This window comes from Antennarius striatus, chromosome 1, assembly GCF_040054535.1.
Source record: "Antennarius striatus isolate MH-2024 chromosome 1, ASM4005453v1, whole genome shotgun sequence".
In the NCBI taxonomy this organism is placed as follows: domain Eukaryota; kingdom Metazoa; phylum Chordata; class Actinopteri; order Lophiiformes; family Antennariidae; genus Antennarius; species Antennarius striatus.
In genome coordinates this window covers 27722231-27736290 of record NC_090776.1, presented here as the reverse complement: position 1 = coordinate 27736290, position 14060 = coordinate 27722231, and the positions used below count along the sequence as shown (strand labels likewise).

Here is a 14060-nt window from a genome sequence, read left to right as displayed (position 1 = left end):
ATGTATCTTCTTCTAATATTCACTTCAAAAAATATGTGCCATATATTCATGATGACTTTATTTAATCATTAAATAAAGAAATAAAAATAGCTTGCTTCCATCTGGAAATAAGTAGGCCAGATTTTTAAAAAAAACAATAAATTATTGTTTGCGGGATCTCAGATTTTCAATTTAGCAAGATCAAATGAATTCACATTGTATTCATCATACTGCTGAATACTGTTGGGGCATATTTACCTTAAATAATAGTTCCGTAGTGATTCAGACCATCAGCAGTGGAATATTGTACTTTTGTACAAGCTCCTCTGGATTTTTATTGTGAGAACACTTCTTGTCAATGATTATACCTCTCAGAACTCTCTTGTACTTTTAGAGATGCAAAACTATAAAGTTGCAATAGTATCCCACTATTTAGTCACAATGGAATGCATGACATAAGATTGCTTGCCGCTTACTGAGACAGACCGTATGAGAATTTATATAAATGACTGAAAAACTACCCACGTGACCTGCATGTAGCTGTCTCCATGTCCTTGTGTGTCTGACCTCAGCATCTGGTTTTCCCTGTGGCTGTGTTTTTGTTCCACAGCACTACAGCTTTTGAGTAACTTGTCGTGTGCCTCTGCATCCCCACAGTACAAACAAGTGGAGCAATACATGTCCTTTCACAAGCTGCCAGCAGACATGAGACAGCGAATCCATGACTACTATGAGCACCGTTACCAGGGCAAGATGTTTGATGAAGAGAGTATCCTGGGGGAGCTGAACGAGCCGCTTCGAGAGGTAGGATAAGTGTTCCTGTCTGCATATGTAGTTGTGACATCATCAAAAGTTTGTGTTTGACATTTCCCTTAAGAACAAATCCAAATAAGAATATATTATATCTTAGAACAACTGACATTTTACCTGTTAATTGACCTGTTGCTGTTACTATGATATCTACCTGAAATTGTGAGATGTAAGTACATTGTTGTGTAGCACCATCGCTTCACTGTTGCCTTTGTTAACTGCTTTTATTTCTCTGCTCTCACAGGAAATCATCAACTTTAACTGTCGAAAGCTGGTGGCATCCATGCCTCTGTTTGCCAATGCTGACCCCAACTTTGTTACATCCATGCTTACCAAGCTGAAGTTTGAGGTGTTCCAGCCTGGTGATTACATCATCAGGGAGGGCACCATTGGCAAAAAAATGTACTTCATACAGCATGGGGTGGTCAGTGTATTAACAAAAGGCAACAAAGAGACCAAGCTTTCAGATGGCTCCTACTTTGGAGGTAAGATGAGCTGGAAGTGACCACCTTAATGGACAAGTGTTTTAGATTTGATCGAAAGAAAGCAGATCATTATATGGGATATATCATGCAGAGCTTGCCCTTCAGCTCAAATTCTTGTGCATGGCTTATACAAGACTTTTCTCTTTGCTCAAATCATACACAATTAAAAAAACAGTTTCAGAGGGTCAGAAAGCTATAAAATGACATACATGATTACTGCCCCAGTTATACTATATATACGTAACTGAGGGTATAATCATAAGTCATGAGTTATTAGTCAATCATAAATTATTCACTTAGCTGGTGTCAAAGTATCAATCATAGTAAGATAATGTGTAGCTTGTTATGGTCCCACTGCGCCTTCGACACATGTAGTAGACAATGCATCCATACTGCCCTCACCAAATACCAATTAAGTTGTCCAGTGACAGCATGTCATTTAGACCACACTGTTAAGTAATGAGAAATAGCGGCACAGCTTTTAACAGCACATGACCTGCCTGTGGAAGTGTAATTACGCCTTCCCTGCTTAAGTCCATCTTCATGCCCTCTCTCTGGAGGGCTCCACAGAAATAATGAAAAGATGGCAGGATGTCTTTCTCTACATATGCCAAAACTAATCAACATTTTAGAGAATTTTGACCTAGTTTTTCCTCTGGGCTATGTTGTCTCAAATGTTGTCCAAAATGTTTCCTCCTTTGGTCCCTCATCAGCAAAGTAGAATTCAAATTTAAAGAGAGGTTCAGTGAGCTTACGGGCTTATTTTTCAGCATATGCATGATTGCGATGGCACAGTGTATGACATTCAGCCAGTCAAAGATGCTGAACTGAGTGTACTCTTGATGACAATATCATCTGAATGTCTTAGACTGGATGCATTGTCTCTACTCAGCTCACAGAAGTTGGCTCAGTTTAACCAGAAATACAGACACACTGGTTTTTAAATTGTTTCTACCTTCTGTACTTTAATTTTGAACCTTGGATCTGTGAATAACTTTGCCCTTTTGCGCATTACAGGCAGTAGGATTTTGACTCCACTATCCTATGACTATTCCTGGCAGTGGCAGTCCTCAGTGGGAGTAAAGGTTGAGGCATATTAGATAGAGCCACCGGGAGTTTGTTACCAAACATTAGTTAGTCATTCATGAAATTAATTGATGCTGTATCAGCACAAGGATTGTGTGGTGCATGTTGATCTTTGTGAGACTGTTATGATCAGAAAGCAGGAGCTCAAAAGCAGTAAGTTTTTTCTATGCTATGTGCAGAATAAGATAGGCTTCTAGTCCTCCAACACCATTTCTTGTCAAGGACTCCAAGTGCCAGCAGGCTCCAGTTTACACGATAGTAAACAAGTTGATATCATCATCTGAGCAAATTCATGTAATATAACACTAATTCAATGACCTTAATTAATCAACGACCTTAATCAATGATCTTCATTATTTACGCAATTACATACTCGGCAGTCTGCTCTAATTTGCTGGCTGCTGGATTAGCCCAAACCTTAGAGCCTAAAGTCTAAAGTGGACACAACATGTCCTGGATGGGAGCATTGGCTGGGCTCACAGCAATCCAGTGGGGAGAGGAGATGTAATGTGACTGCAGAACTGACGTCAAAGGACACATGGATCTCTGCCAGGCCTGCTCCTTCAATCCTGCTGTGGGCTCAGTAAAAAAAACAAGCATCCTCAACCCTGCTTCTACTCCATTTTTTTCTCCTCAAGTTCAGTATTGAAATACATATGCAACCATCCCTGCTGCACTCTCAGTGCCTTGAGTAGGTAATTGTGTCATTATAGTTCCTCCTTTGTTGCCTGCAGAAATTGAAGTCTTGCAAGTTCAGATGGCACCTCTTTCTCCCTTGGAGTAGATCGCAGTGCCCCTGTGGTGACCCTTCATGCCAATCAGAGGTGCTTATCAAAAGCTGACTTTGATTGCACCCCTGATATATCTTACTTTTTGATTAACTGGCCAGCTGTGACTGTGGATTAGGTTAGAAGAAAGAAAATACAGCAACACATAGGAAGTACAGTATGTAGTTCCTAACAGAGAAAGTGAGAATGTTAACTGCACAGTTTGCAGTCTCCTCTTTTTTCTTGGTTGTGTGTACTGGATTAATTAATATTTATCCCATCTGCACTGTCTTTTAGTATTTTGTCTTTTTCCTTCTCTGAGCCCAAACTGAGCGATAGAGGTGCCAACGGGCCACCCTTACTGAGCCAGTTTAGGAGAAGTCAACCCGCCCACAACTGTACGTCTCATTTTGGTACAGCATTGTCTGAAGATTGAGGCACTGTAACTGACTGAAACATACATTATGATCACTTAGAGAGAGGGTCTAAATGATTATTGGACATGTTACAAAGGCAGGAAATATAAAAACCATTGTTTGAGTTTATTGGGCTCATTAAAAAGGGTCCATAAAAATTGCCTTTCGACTCGGGGCACCATAAATAAGCTCAATTTATTATTGAGTACTATGTACTTACATTTTACATAAACTAAAATTATATATATATAAAATTTTTCATACACAAACACACACAAAAAAACAAAACACGTCCTGGTTTTTGAACCTTTTTTTTACTGTGTCTTTTGTTCCTCACTGCACTCTAGCGGAACAGAAGGTGTTTGCTAAGCTATGCTAATGCTGTAAGGGAGTGAGTATGGAATGTCACAGGGAATCAGGGAACCGACTGTGGATGTTTCTGCTCCGTGGGCTGGGACAGTGTCAAGGAGGGAGATGGGACCTGACAGCAGGATTCAGAGTCTGGTTGAGTTTTCCTAGACAATGTTGCAGAACACATTATCACAGAACAAGATGCCCCACAAAACATAAATTCACCTCCACACAAATGTGTATGCAAAGACAAAGGCAGATACATATATAGAATCATATAAGGTATACTGTGTGTACACAGAGATGGAAGCTCGATTAAAATAATAGTCAAAGCAGAAAGAGAAATCTCTCATTTCCATGCACAGAAGTTTATAGGTCCAGATATTTTGATGTTATATTCTCTGTGTTTATGTTCATGTATATCTGTAGATTTTAATGTAGCTCTGAAATTACAGATGTTAGAAAGTACTTAGTCAAGATGCTACATTAATGTTTACCACACACAGAATCCCTGTGATTATGGTCTGACTCTATTTTGTGCAAGCATATTGTTGTACATTTTGCTATACACTTTACATTTGATTGCTATACACACACATATAGGTATACACGCATTCTGCACTGCAGCCACATTACTATCTTATTCAAATTCTCTTTTACATATAATGTGTTCAAGTCATTGACTAAATCAACAGAATAACCTCGTACCAAGCAGTCTTACCCTTTGCCCTCTGATATTAGAGAACTACCTCTTGGCTATTGATATTAGGTATTAGAATTTCATTGAAGATCATATCTCAGCACACCAAACTCTTTCACTTTAGACTTTACTCATAAACTGTTTTGTTGTTTTTTTTTAAATAATTGTATCATGCTCCATGTACATATAGTCCATAGAAAGTTGGTGGAAACTTAGAGCACAGATTGTTGCCCGTTTTTATCTGTATGTCTCGCAGACATTTTATTATATTTTGAACACAATATATTTATAAACTGAAAAACAGCAATACAGTACACCCAAAATGTCTGAATTATTTTCCTTCCCCTTTTCTTTCCTGCACACACTCACACACTAACACTGTGAATGCATTCTGCTTTTAGCTTTAAGAGCCAGTGCAAGGACTCAGGGGAAGCATCTTCCCCAGTAAGGGCTCAGAACACACGGGCAGCACCATCCTACATAAGACTAGTCATGTGTGATCTCACCAAGGTCACAGCATATGATGTCTTAGTTGTCCTTTCCCTGAGCAACATCCAATTTTAATTAGTGTCATTCAATTTTGATGAATGCATTGTCCCTTAAGTGAGAAAACGAAACACCAATCATGGCAATAACAAAGCAAGACTCTTTGATACAAGAATTTAGGTTATATGGCCATTTTAAGAACCAAACATACTGAGTAAAGGAAATGATTAATTCATGGACTATCATTCATCTTCAGTCATGATGATAATTTGAGACAACAAAACTCACAGTTATGACTCATTCCATTGAATGTGGTGACCTTGCCCCAGCCAGGGAACCCTCAGAAACAACTTTTTGCCCTTTCAGGTGTATTTCTATACTTTCAGGGCCCCTTAGACATACATTTTATGTTCATAGTATTTTTTTCTACTCATAGTAAGTCGTCTTTTATCAAACCAGTTTTTTTTTTCCTAGTCTTTAAATCCCAATTTCATTTTTTTATGTGTTGTTGAACCTAATTCCAGATGCCTGTATTAACCAAACCCTAGATGTTGCTTAATCTCTTATCGTTTCACTCAGAGTATGTTGAGCCGAGTTCAGAATATGCCGCGGATTTTTTGTTTCTTCCACAGTTGTAACTCAGATAACACTGCCAAGGATAAGGGCTTCACTTTGCCTCTGCAAGACAGTTAGACGAGGGTATAGTTGTTCACTGCAGCTCACTGCCTCTTCCTGGCAGTGTTGTCTTCATCCAGAAAGTTACGGGACAAGAGGATTTAATACAGAGCCATGGGGTATTATCGGGGCAGCGCTGCAGGAAATGGACTCCCAGGGCAGCTACAGCCTGGCCTCCCTTGCTAGGTCACACCCGCATTACACAAACATGTGTAAATGTACAGAGTGCAGAAAAACACATTAGAAAGTCACATTACCACAGTTGTTTAGCTACCATTGCCATTTTTCATTCACCCATGATCTATTTCACATACGTGCCCACATAAATAGTAACATATTACAAAGTTATTCATATGCTTCATTGTACAGTAGAGTGCATTGTTCTCATTCACACTCCTGTCAAATCATAAGCGCTGCAGTATTCTCTTCACTTATCTAATTTTTTTCAAACCATCACACACAGTCATGACCACTTCACAGTCAGTGACCAGAAAAATATGTCCTGTGCAGTGGAATGCAAACCAATACAATTGCCATGGAGTAAATTTTACATGCCATTTTCCCCCAGCTATGTGTCAGTTATTGAGGTCATGTTTAAAGGTGTTTTTTCTTTGCTTTTATTATACTGAAAGGTGCGATTGCAATCCCTACATCTTCTTCTTCTCCTTTGGGCTTTTCCCTTCAGGGGTCGCCACAGAGAATCAGTGTCCTCCATCTAACCCTGTCCTTTGAATCCTCTTCTCCCACACAAACTACCTTCATGTCCTCTTTCACTACATCCATAAACCTCCCCTTTGGTCTTCCTCTAGGCCTCCTGCCTGGCAGTTCAAAACTCAGCATCCTTCTACCAATATATTCACTATCTCTCCTCTGGACATGTCCAAACCATCTCAGTCTGGCCTCTCTGACTTTATCTCCAAAACCTCTAAAATGTGCTGTCCCTCTGATGTACTCATTCCTGATCCTATCCTTCATCTTCATCTCTGCTACCTCCAGTAATCCCTACATATAGTGTATAATTCAGGTGACAAAATGTAAATTTTAATTTATTTTTTTTAAATCGTATGGTGATAATCGTTTTTTTCACTTTGACAATAAATTTTAGTCCTTGTTAATATCAAATGGCAGAGTGGAGATTACGTTTCCGAAGCTTAGCAGCATCCATCACTGTTAATGACTGTCATGCTGTGACTAATTAAGTGAAAGTTCTTTCACTATCAGTAAATTTAGTCGTCATGTCACCGTCTGACAGAGCTGTCCTCAAGAAAAAAAATGTTTCATGTCCAGTTCTTGATGTGAGTTCTGTGCATTATTTAATTTAATTCTGCTTCTTGACAAAATCAATCAGCCCCTCATCCATTCAAACTCATTGACAGAATTTGTTATCAGGAAGCAACAGACATACAGCTTAGCTTAGCATATCAGATTGACTACTGTGCACAAACATGCATCCCACCAGGGCAACACATGCACCAACATAACGTTCAAAGAAGCTCATGCTATGTGGGGTGGGGGGACTGCGTGTTATGAAAACGTAAACACATAAACACCAAAACATCATGAATGTGCATCATCCAAAACCAACGATGCTATCTCCAAGGCACTCCACTTAGCCCTCAGGACTCGTTATTTTAGAATGCTGTTCATAGACTTTATTTCAGCATTTAACAAAAATAAAAATAAAAATTGCGAGTGACCACACACCTGTCCAACAACCTCTTCAGCCTCCTTCCAATTGTGCAACAGCTAGGGTTAGGGTTAGGGTAGAAATTTGCACTCTATTACATTCAGGTCCTGAAAAGATGCTTTATGTAGATTAGCACTGTCACCATTTTGTCTTTGCCTCATGATTGATTGTATTTAAATTTTTAGCTCTTAGCGTTTATGTCTTTGGGTCGACACAAATGTAATTTCAGTTCTTGGTATATGTATGCATGTGGCAGAACCGACAATAAAGCTGACTTTGAACTTTAAACAAAAGGATAGAGCCCAATCAGGTTCAATAGAGAAGAATGTCATTAGAGTGGAAATCACACAGTGGTGTGTCTATGTGTGTGTGTTTTATATATACACTCAACACAGGTAGTCCAACTGGGACAGTGAATGTGTGTCAGCAAGACAAATTATTCCAAAATAATCCAAAAAATATTCTACCCATATAAATACACACTTTGTTATGTGTGTTAAATATGTTCAAATTTGGATGTGTATACACAGAACGTGTAACAGACATTTCCCAGAACCGGGTTTTATTCAGACCTTACTCTTTAGTACTGGCTGGCTCTCATGAATAAATCACTTGCATGCATAGACACAAATATAGTACATTCTCTTGCACCTATGGACACACACGCACACACACACACACACACACACACACACCTTTAAAAAAATTAAAGAAATTAAGGTGATAAACTGTCAATATATCTGAGATGATTTTGTGGAATATTTGTATCATTTTTCTTAATATTATAGTTTGGCTTTTGAAGCATCGAAATTGAGGCTGTAACAACCTAATAGAGGTCTGGGATCATTTTTTTTTACAGAGCAAATGTCATTTCCTGTATTCTGATGCCTTTTGTCAAGTAGTTTGATATTTTCATCTGGCTGTAGCTGCTGCAATTTCGTCCAGAGGAAGTGGCTGGCCCTAGGTCGCTTACTTGAATATATTAAAAACTAAATGTTATAAGAACCTAGTAATGTTTATTTAAACCTTACTAGGTTAAACTAGTCTGCTCTTTCCTCATGCCTTTCTATGATGACCATATGTGGCCCACCTTAGCCAAACTACTGTGTGTGCCATGAAGAAATCAGAAATCAATCACCTGAGCTAATCATTTAAGTTATCTCTGCAATGCCTGTGGAACTGACAGCAGTTAATAAATATTTTTTGTATTTGCTGCTGTCATAGGCCTGAAATAAGCCGATCCAATCTTTTATTCATTCATTCATTCATTTAGGGGTTGAAGGGGGAGTAAACTCCGGGCGCGATGCCAGTGCACCGCGCAGCTCCAATCATTTAATTAGGCATTAATTAAAAAGCAGCGTTGAAAGTACCTTGATTCTAACATGCTAGCATCAGTAGCACTGAAGTACCTGCAGACTTGGTGTGTAGTTCTGCTTCACAGACTTTTCTGTGCATATTCTCCCTGTGTTTGTGTGGGTTCTCTAGCTTCCGCTTTCCCACCAAACATCAGTAACAGAAAATGACTAAGGTAATGAAAGAATGTGTGTCACATAACTCCGTTGTGTCAACAGTTCTGTTACACTTCTGAGTTTAACTTACAGGGTTCTCAGTTTAATTTTTCAATTTGTTGATGTTTTTTGTAGAGATTTGTCTGCTGACACGAGGCAGAAGAACAGCCAGTGTCCGGGCCGACACGTACTGTCGTCTGTACTCACTCTCTGTTGACAACTTCAATGAGGTGCTGGAGGAGTATCCTATGATGAGACGAGCCTTTGAGACTGTTGCCCTGGACAGGCTGGACCGTATTGGTGAGAAAGTCAAGAAAATTTTAACCTTAAACAAATTTTTCAATGTCTATTTTTGATATTTGCGTCAAGCCTACTTTCATTCTAAATTAGTACATCAAGTCGATTTAGTTTTTGAGTTTTATCAGGTTAGTTATTATGTTTCTGCTTTTATTTCTTTATACATGTCATTTAACCAATGCTGAAACAGAAGACATAAATATTAGAAAACAAAACCTCCTAGAAAAGTGTAGTATTCAAATTATCAGACCAATACTCAATTACCAAAACCATTTTTAAAGTCATCGTTATATAAACATGTAACTACAACGTTGATCTTGAAATCTCTAGGTGACTTCTCTCGCGTAAAATTGATATTCTTTTCATATCCATTACTGTTCCCAAGTTCAGCCTAAGCAGATGAAAAATTCACAATGAAAGACTCCTGTGTAGCATCACTCAGCCTCACTGCATGCTCTATTTTATCCTCAGCTATGTTTAGAACAGGAGATAGAGAAATTGCTTTAGGGTGCCTTTTTGTGGAAAATGGCTGCTTTGAAAAGATGCGGTAGGCTGATAGCAAGGTTTCCCCAAGATGGTCTCTGATGTATGTCCTTTCTACTGGACATTATGTTCATGTTCACACTTCATTCTCACCAAAAAAGTCACTCACTCAGCAATGATTCGCAAATCAATTACTGGCTAATTGCCCTTTGGTTGGAGGTGTCTAGGTGATGCAGGATCATGTGGTGCAAGATTGGAGTGAGATGAAGATATAGCACTTCACTGAAACACCTTTGCTAACCTGCCGCTGGTCATAAGAGAAAATGAGGAATTGATCTAGTCTTAATTGTACTCACCTACCTGCTGATTTAACAGTCTTTTTGTTCATATCACATTGAAAATGGTGCTGAAGTGAATTCACTCTGCCATTGCTACTACAATCATTCAACTGGTGAAATTTTTAGGTTAGAGTTTAACACATGCCAGAAGTTGGGTCAGCAGTGAACATGTAATGATGCAACTTCATCTTGTCTCTTTGACCCTGTGTACTGTTAACTTGCCCTGTTAACTTCAGAGTCCATGCTGTCATGGAAAGAGCATGATTACAAGCAACAAGAACACATAATATTGGAAAAAGAAAATAGTAAAAGAATTTTCTTGTTATAATTCTTGTGATTTGATGTCCTAATATTTTAAGGGCTCCGACATGATTTGTAATGCAGATGTCTTGTAGAGATGGTTTTCCAGTTTTTTTTAATGGATTTTCAGCCTGCTTTTCTTTTACATCATTTGTACTTTAACAGTTAGAATATGTTCCCAAAAATATTTTTAGCCCAATGATTCGTTATTTTTGTACAGATCACACTCTATCTCACGCAGACCTTGCACATTTTAGTAGCCTACAATGTTTTCTCTCTGTTTTGTCCCTGTGACAGCAGCAGTCACAGTAAGCTCTAGTCAAACATAAACCACCTTCACCTTAAATTGTCAGGCATTCTGAGCTGCTGTCTCTAAGTAGTCTTTCACCTGCCTTTTGCTAAGTCATTTTATTTCACATATCCTTTCTCATTTTCTTTTTTGCTTTTTACCCAACTTGTGATTTGCATTTGCTTCTTTCTTTAGTTGCTCTCTTTATCATACTTTGAAAATCACCTCTATTTAAAAGGTTATTGGAAAATTGGTTGGTTGCGCAAGTATATTCAAATGTCAACTCTATTCTAACTGCCTATATAATGGATGCTGAATGCTCTTTTAATTTCTTTCTTCTCCCACCTGTCACTCTGTGTTTGATCATGTTCTTGTGTGTGCATTTGATTTCACAGGCAAGAAAAATTCAATCCTTCAACACAAGGTGCAGCATGACCTCAGTTCTGGTGTGCTGAATTATCAAGAGAATGAGATCATCCAACAGATTGTTCAGCATGACAGGGACATGGCCCACTGTGCCCACCTCATGCAAAATGTCCCACCCCAGACTCCGCCCTCACCTACCCCTGTCATTTGGGCCCCTCTCATCCAGGCCCCTCTCCAGGCAGCAGCAGCTACGACCTCAGTTGCCATTGCCCTGACACACCATCCTCACCTTCCACAAACTCTTCTAGGGCCTCCAGTTTCTGTTCTTGGGTCTGTAAAGGACCCTTCCAACAGGTTTAAGAAGTTTCATGCTTTTGTTCCCCCATCTACAGCACCAGGCTCTGCAGGAGGCTCTCCTTCTAGCACACCTTCAAAATTGTTCACTGGGGTGGACATGCCATTGCTCACCTCTTTTCGGGGCCAGCATATAACGTCAAGTACTGGGGCTACTGGCTCTAGCAAACAGGCCTTAGGTAGCAAAGACCAGTGCGGACTTACAGGGGCAGTGTGTGGGTCTAGTGGAGGAGGGACCGCTGCCTTCCAATTTGGACTGTTCTCCTCCTCTGGTTCACCGTCATCTAGTACGGCCCAGCTACACTCCCAACCACAAAGTCAACATCCCTTCCGCTCTAACACTCCACCCCTCTCCAACATCTTCCTCCAAGAATCTACAGGTGGAAGCACAAAATCAGGAATAAGTGGAGGGGCAGTTGGAATCTGTGGTGGTACAACAGGGTGGCCTTCAGGTGGAGCAGTTGGAGGGTCTGTAGAAAGAGCCATTGGAGAAGACAGTGCTTGGGCTGGAGAAGACTTTACAACGGGGGTGACAGAGGCTACTCCACGAGGACACTTTATATTTGGAGGAGCAACTGGTGGATCAATAGGAGAGATCTCAGGGGAATCAATAGGTGGGATATCTGAAGAATCAGTGGGTGCTGCTTGCGGACGAGTACCTTGTGGGTTATCTAGTCTACCCATGGGGAGTGTCACCTGTGGGTCAGTAGGAGATGTAGCCAAGAGATTAATCAGAGCAACTTCAAGAGGATCAATGAAGAGAGTATCTGGAGAATCAGTTGGAGGATCTTCTGGAGAGTCAATTGTAGCGGTGACCACTAGAGGGTCTGTAGGAAAGGTTTGTGATGGATCAATGGGAGTGGTTTCTGCAGGTTTGCCTGTGAGGGCTTCTGGGGTACAAATAGGAGGGATATCTAGTGATTCAGTGGTTTTGAATCCTACAGGATTGGTCAGAAAGGCTTCTTTTGGATCAACATCTAACCATTTAGAAGGAAGTTCAAGTCGGTTTTTGGGAGGAATGAATGCAGGATCTATCGACAGTGCAGTGGGAGGGGCAGTAGTGAGCCATATAGGAGGGTCTACCGCTTGTCCTTTAGGCAGTACTTCTGGTGGAATTACAGCTGGGCTCATTAGTTCCTCCCGTTGTCAAAGTCCTATATCTACTAGTTTGTCCAGCCCTATGACTGGTCAGTTTCCCCATAGTCAGCCACCTGCAAATCTTCCTCAGTCAACTCCTTTACAGAAATTTCCTGAGGAAGAACGGACTACCAGTGGTTTAAAACTCTTCCATTCTCCCCCACAAGGCTCCCCAAATCGAGGACAACATAACCAGAAGCCAGTTGAGGGCTCCCCATCATCTCTCAGTCACTCTAACATAGCAGCCCTCCAGTCCGTAATCCTGCCTCACCAGATGTCCATGGAGAGGTCTGCCCTGGCCTCCTTGGCCCAATATGGTTCAGCCAATGCCTCCCCCTGCCTTACCCCTGTGGCACCTAGCCCTACAATTCAAAGCCCATTGACAGGAAGGACTTTCCACTACAGTGACCCCCCCAGTTGCACAGGCTCCAACAGTTCATTGCTTATGCCCCAGTCTACTCTCTCCTCACTTCTTCCCAGCCAGCCACAGCCTACAGGCAGAGATCTTCCATTTAGCCATTTTTCTGAGGATCTAAAACTTTTATCAAGCTCCCACCCATCTCTGCCCCAAGACGTGACCCAGGTTTTGGCCCACCATTCCCCTCACTCTTCAGTGGAAGCAAGATATAACCCCTCACCCTTTTCTTCACCTACTCTTGTGCCCAAAACTTGTCACTCAGTGCCGGGGCGCATGACTCCTCCAGTCCAGATGTCACCAGGGCACACTAACCAGACTCAGGCACCTGGGGCCTCCATGGCCTTGCCTCTACGGAGGGGCTCTGCTGCCCACTCATTAGATCTAGAACCTCAAACTGTGCGCTCTAAACTCCCTTCCAATTTGTGAGGATTGATCACACCCTCCTATGATCCCCCAAACTGAAACACACTTGAATTTTCTCCATGTGTGGCTTGATTTTCTGGCTTTTTTCAGAGTTCACTGTGTTTCACCTCATTTTACCAAAATCTTAAATTTACTGTGATTTAAAAGACATTTTACAGGTAACACTAAGCTCTCTCTATTTGTTTTACACATTGACTTTGGTATGTTGAATTTTTTTTATTCTTTCAAATTGTATAGAGGTGTATTTAAAAGAGTTAAGATAAGGACTAGGAGGGTGTGGAAAATCATCTCCATTTAATGGACAGTCATTGTCTTTATTTTAGTACTTATGCCAAATTCATCTGATCCTTCGGGAGACAACTGAAAGGACTACAAAATATTTCTCTTTTATCAGCAGGAACCTATGCACTAATACCTGCATGTATAAAGGCTTTTGTGTGTTTCAAAAAAAGAGTATTTACATTTTTAGCTACAACAGGCTTTGAGAAAAGTTGACTCTTGTACCATCTCTTACAGGATCACATATTGTTGATCCTTAGATGTATCTAGTAGATTATACATATTAATCCTCTGTATAAACTTTTCAAAACTTTATGAAAGATTGAGAAAAGATTTTAGGAAACCAAAAAACTTTTATGTCGGGGTAAAATTTCACCTCCTCTTGGCCCGTCAGTCTTTTTTTTATTTTTTTTTTATCAAACTTTA

The 14060-nt window shown here is 40.3% G+C and overlaps 1 protein-coding gene across 1 annotated transcript in view; it reads left to right on the top strand.

Moving 5' to 3' along the window:
* The window catches only part of hcn4 (hyperpolarization activated cyclic nucleotide-gated potassium channel 4), a 58657-nt gene extending 45299 nt beyond the window's left edge, over nucleotides 1–13358 (top strand). The window contains exons 5-9 of the mRNA XM_068313171.1: nucleotides 637–783; nucleotides 1034–1274; nucleotides 9086–9250; nucleotides 11053–11996; nucleotides 12360–13358. Coding sequence (XP_068169272.1) covers nucleotides 637–783; nucleotides 1034–1274; nucleotides 9086–9250; nucleotides 11053–11996; nucleotides 12360–13358 — 2496 coding nt within the window. The remainder of the gene's footprint in view (nucleotides 1–636; nucleotides 784–1033; nucleotides 1275–9085; nucleotides 9251–11052; nucleotides 11997–12359) is intronic.
* Nucleotides 13359–14060: the final 702 nt, after the last annotated feature.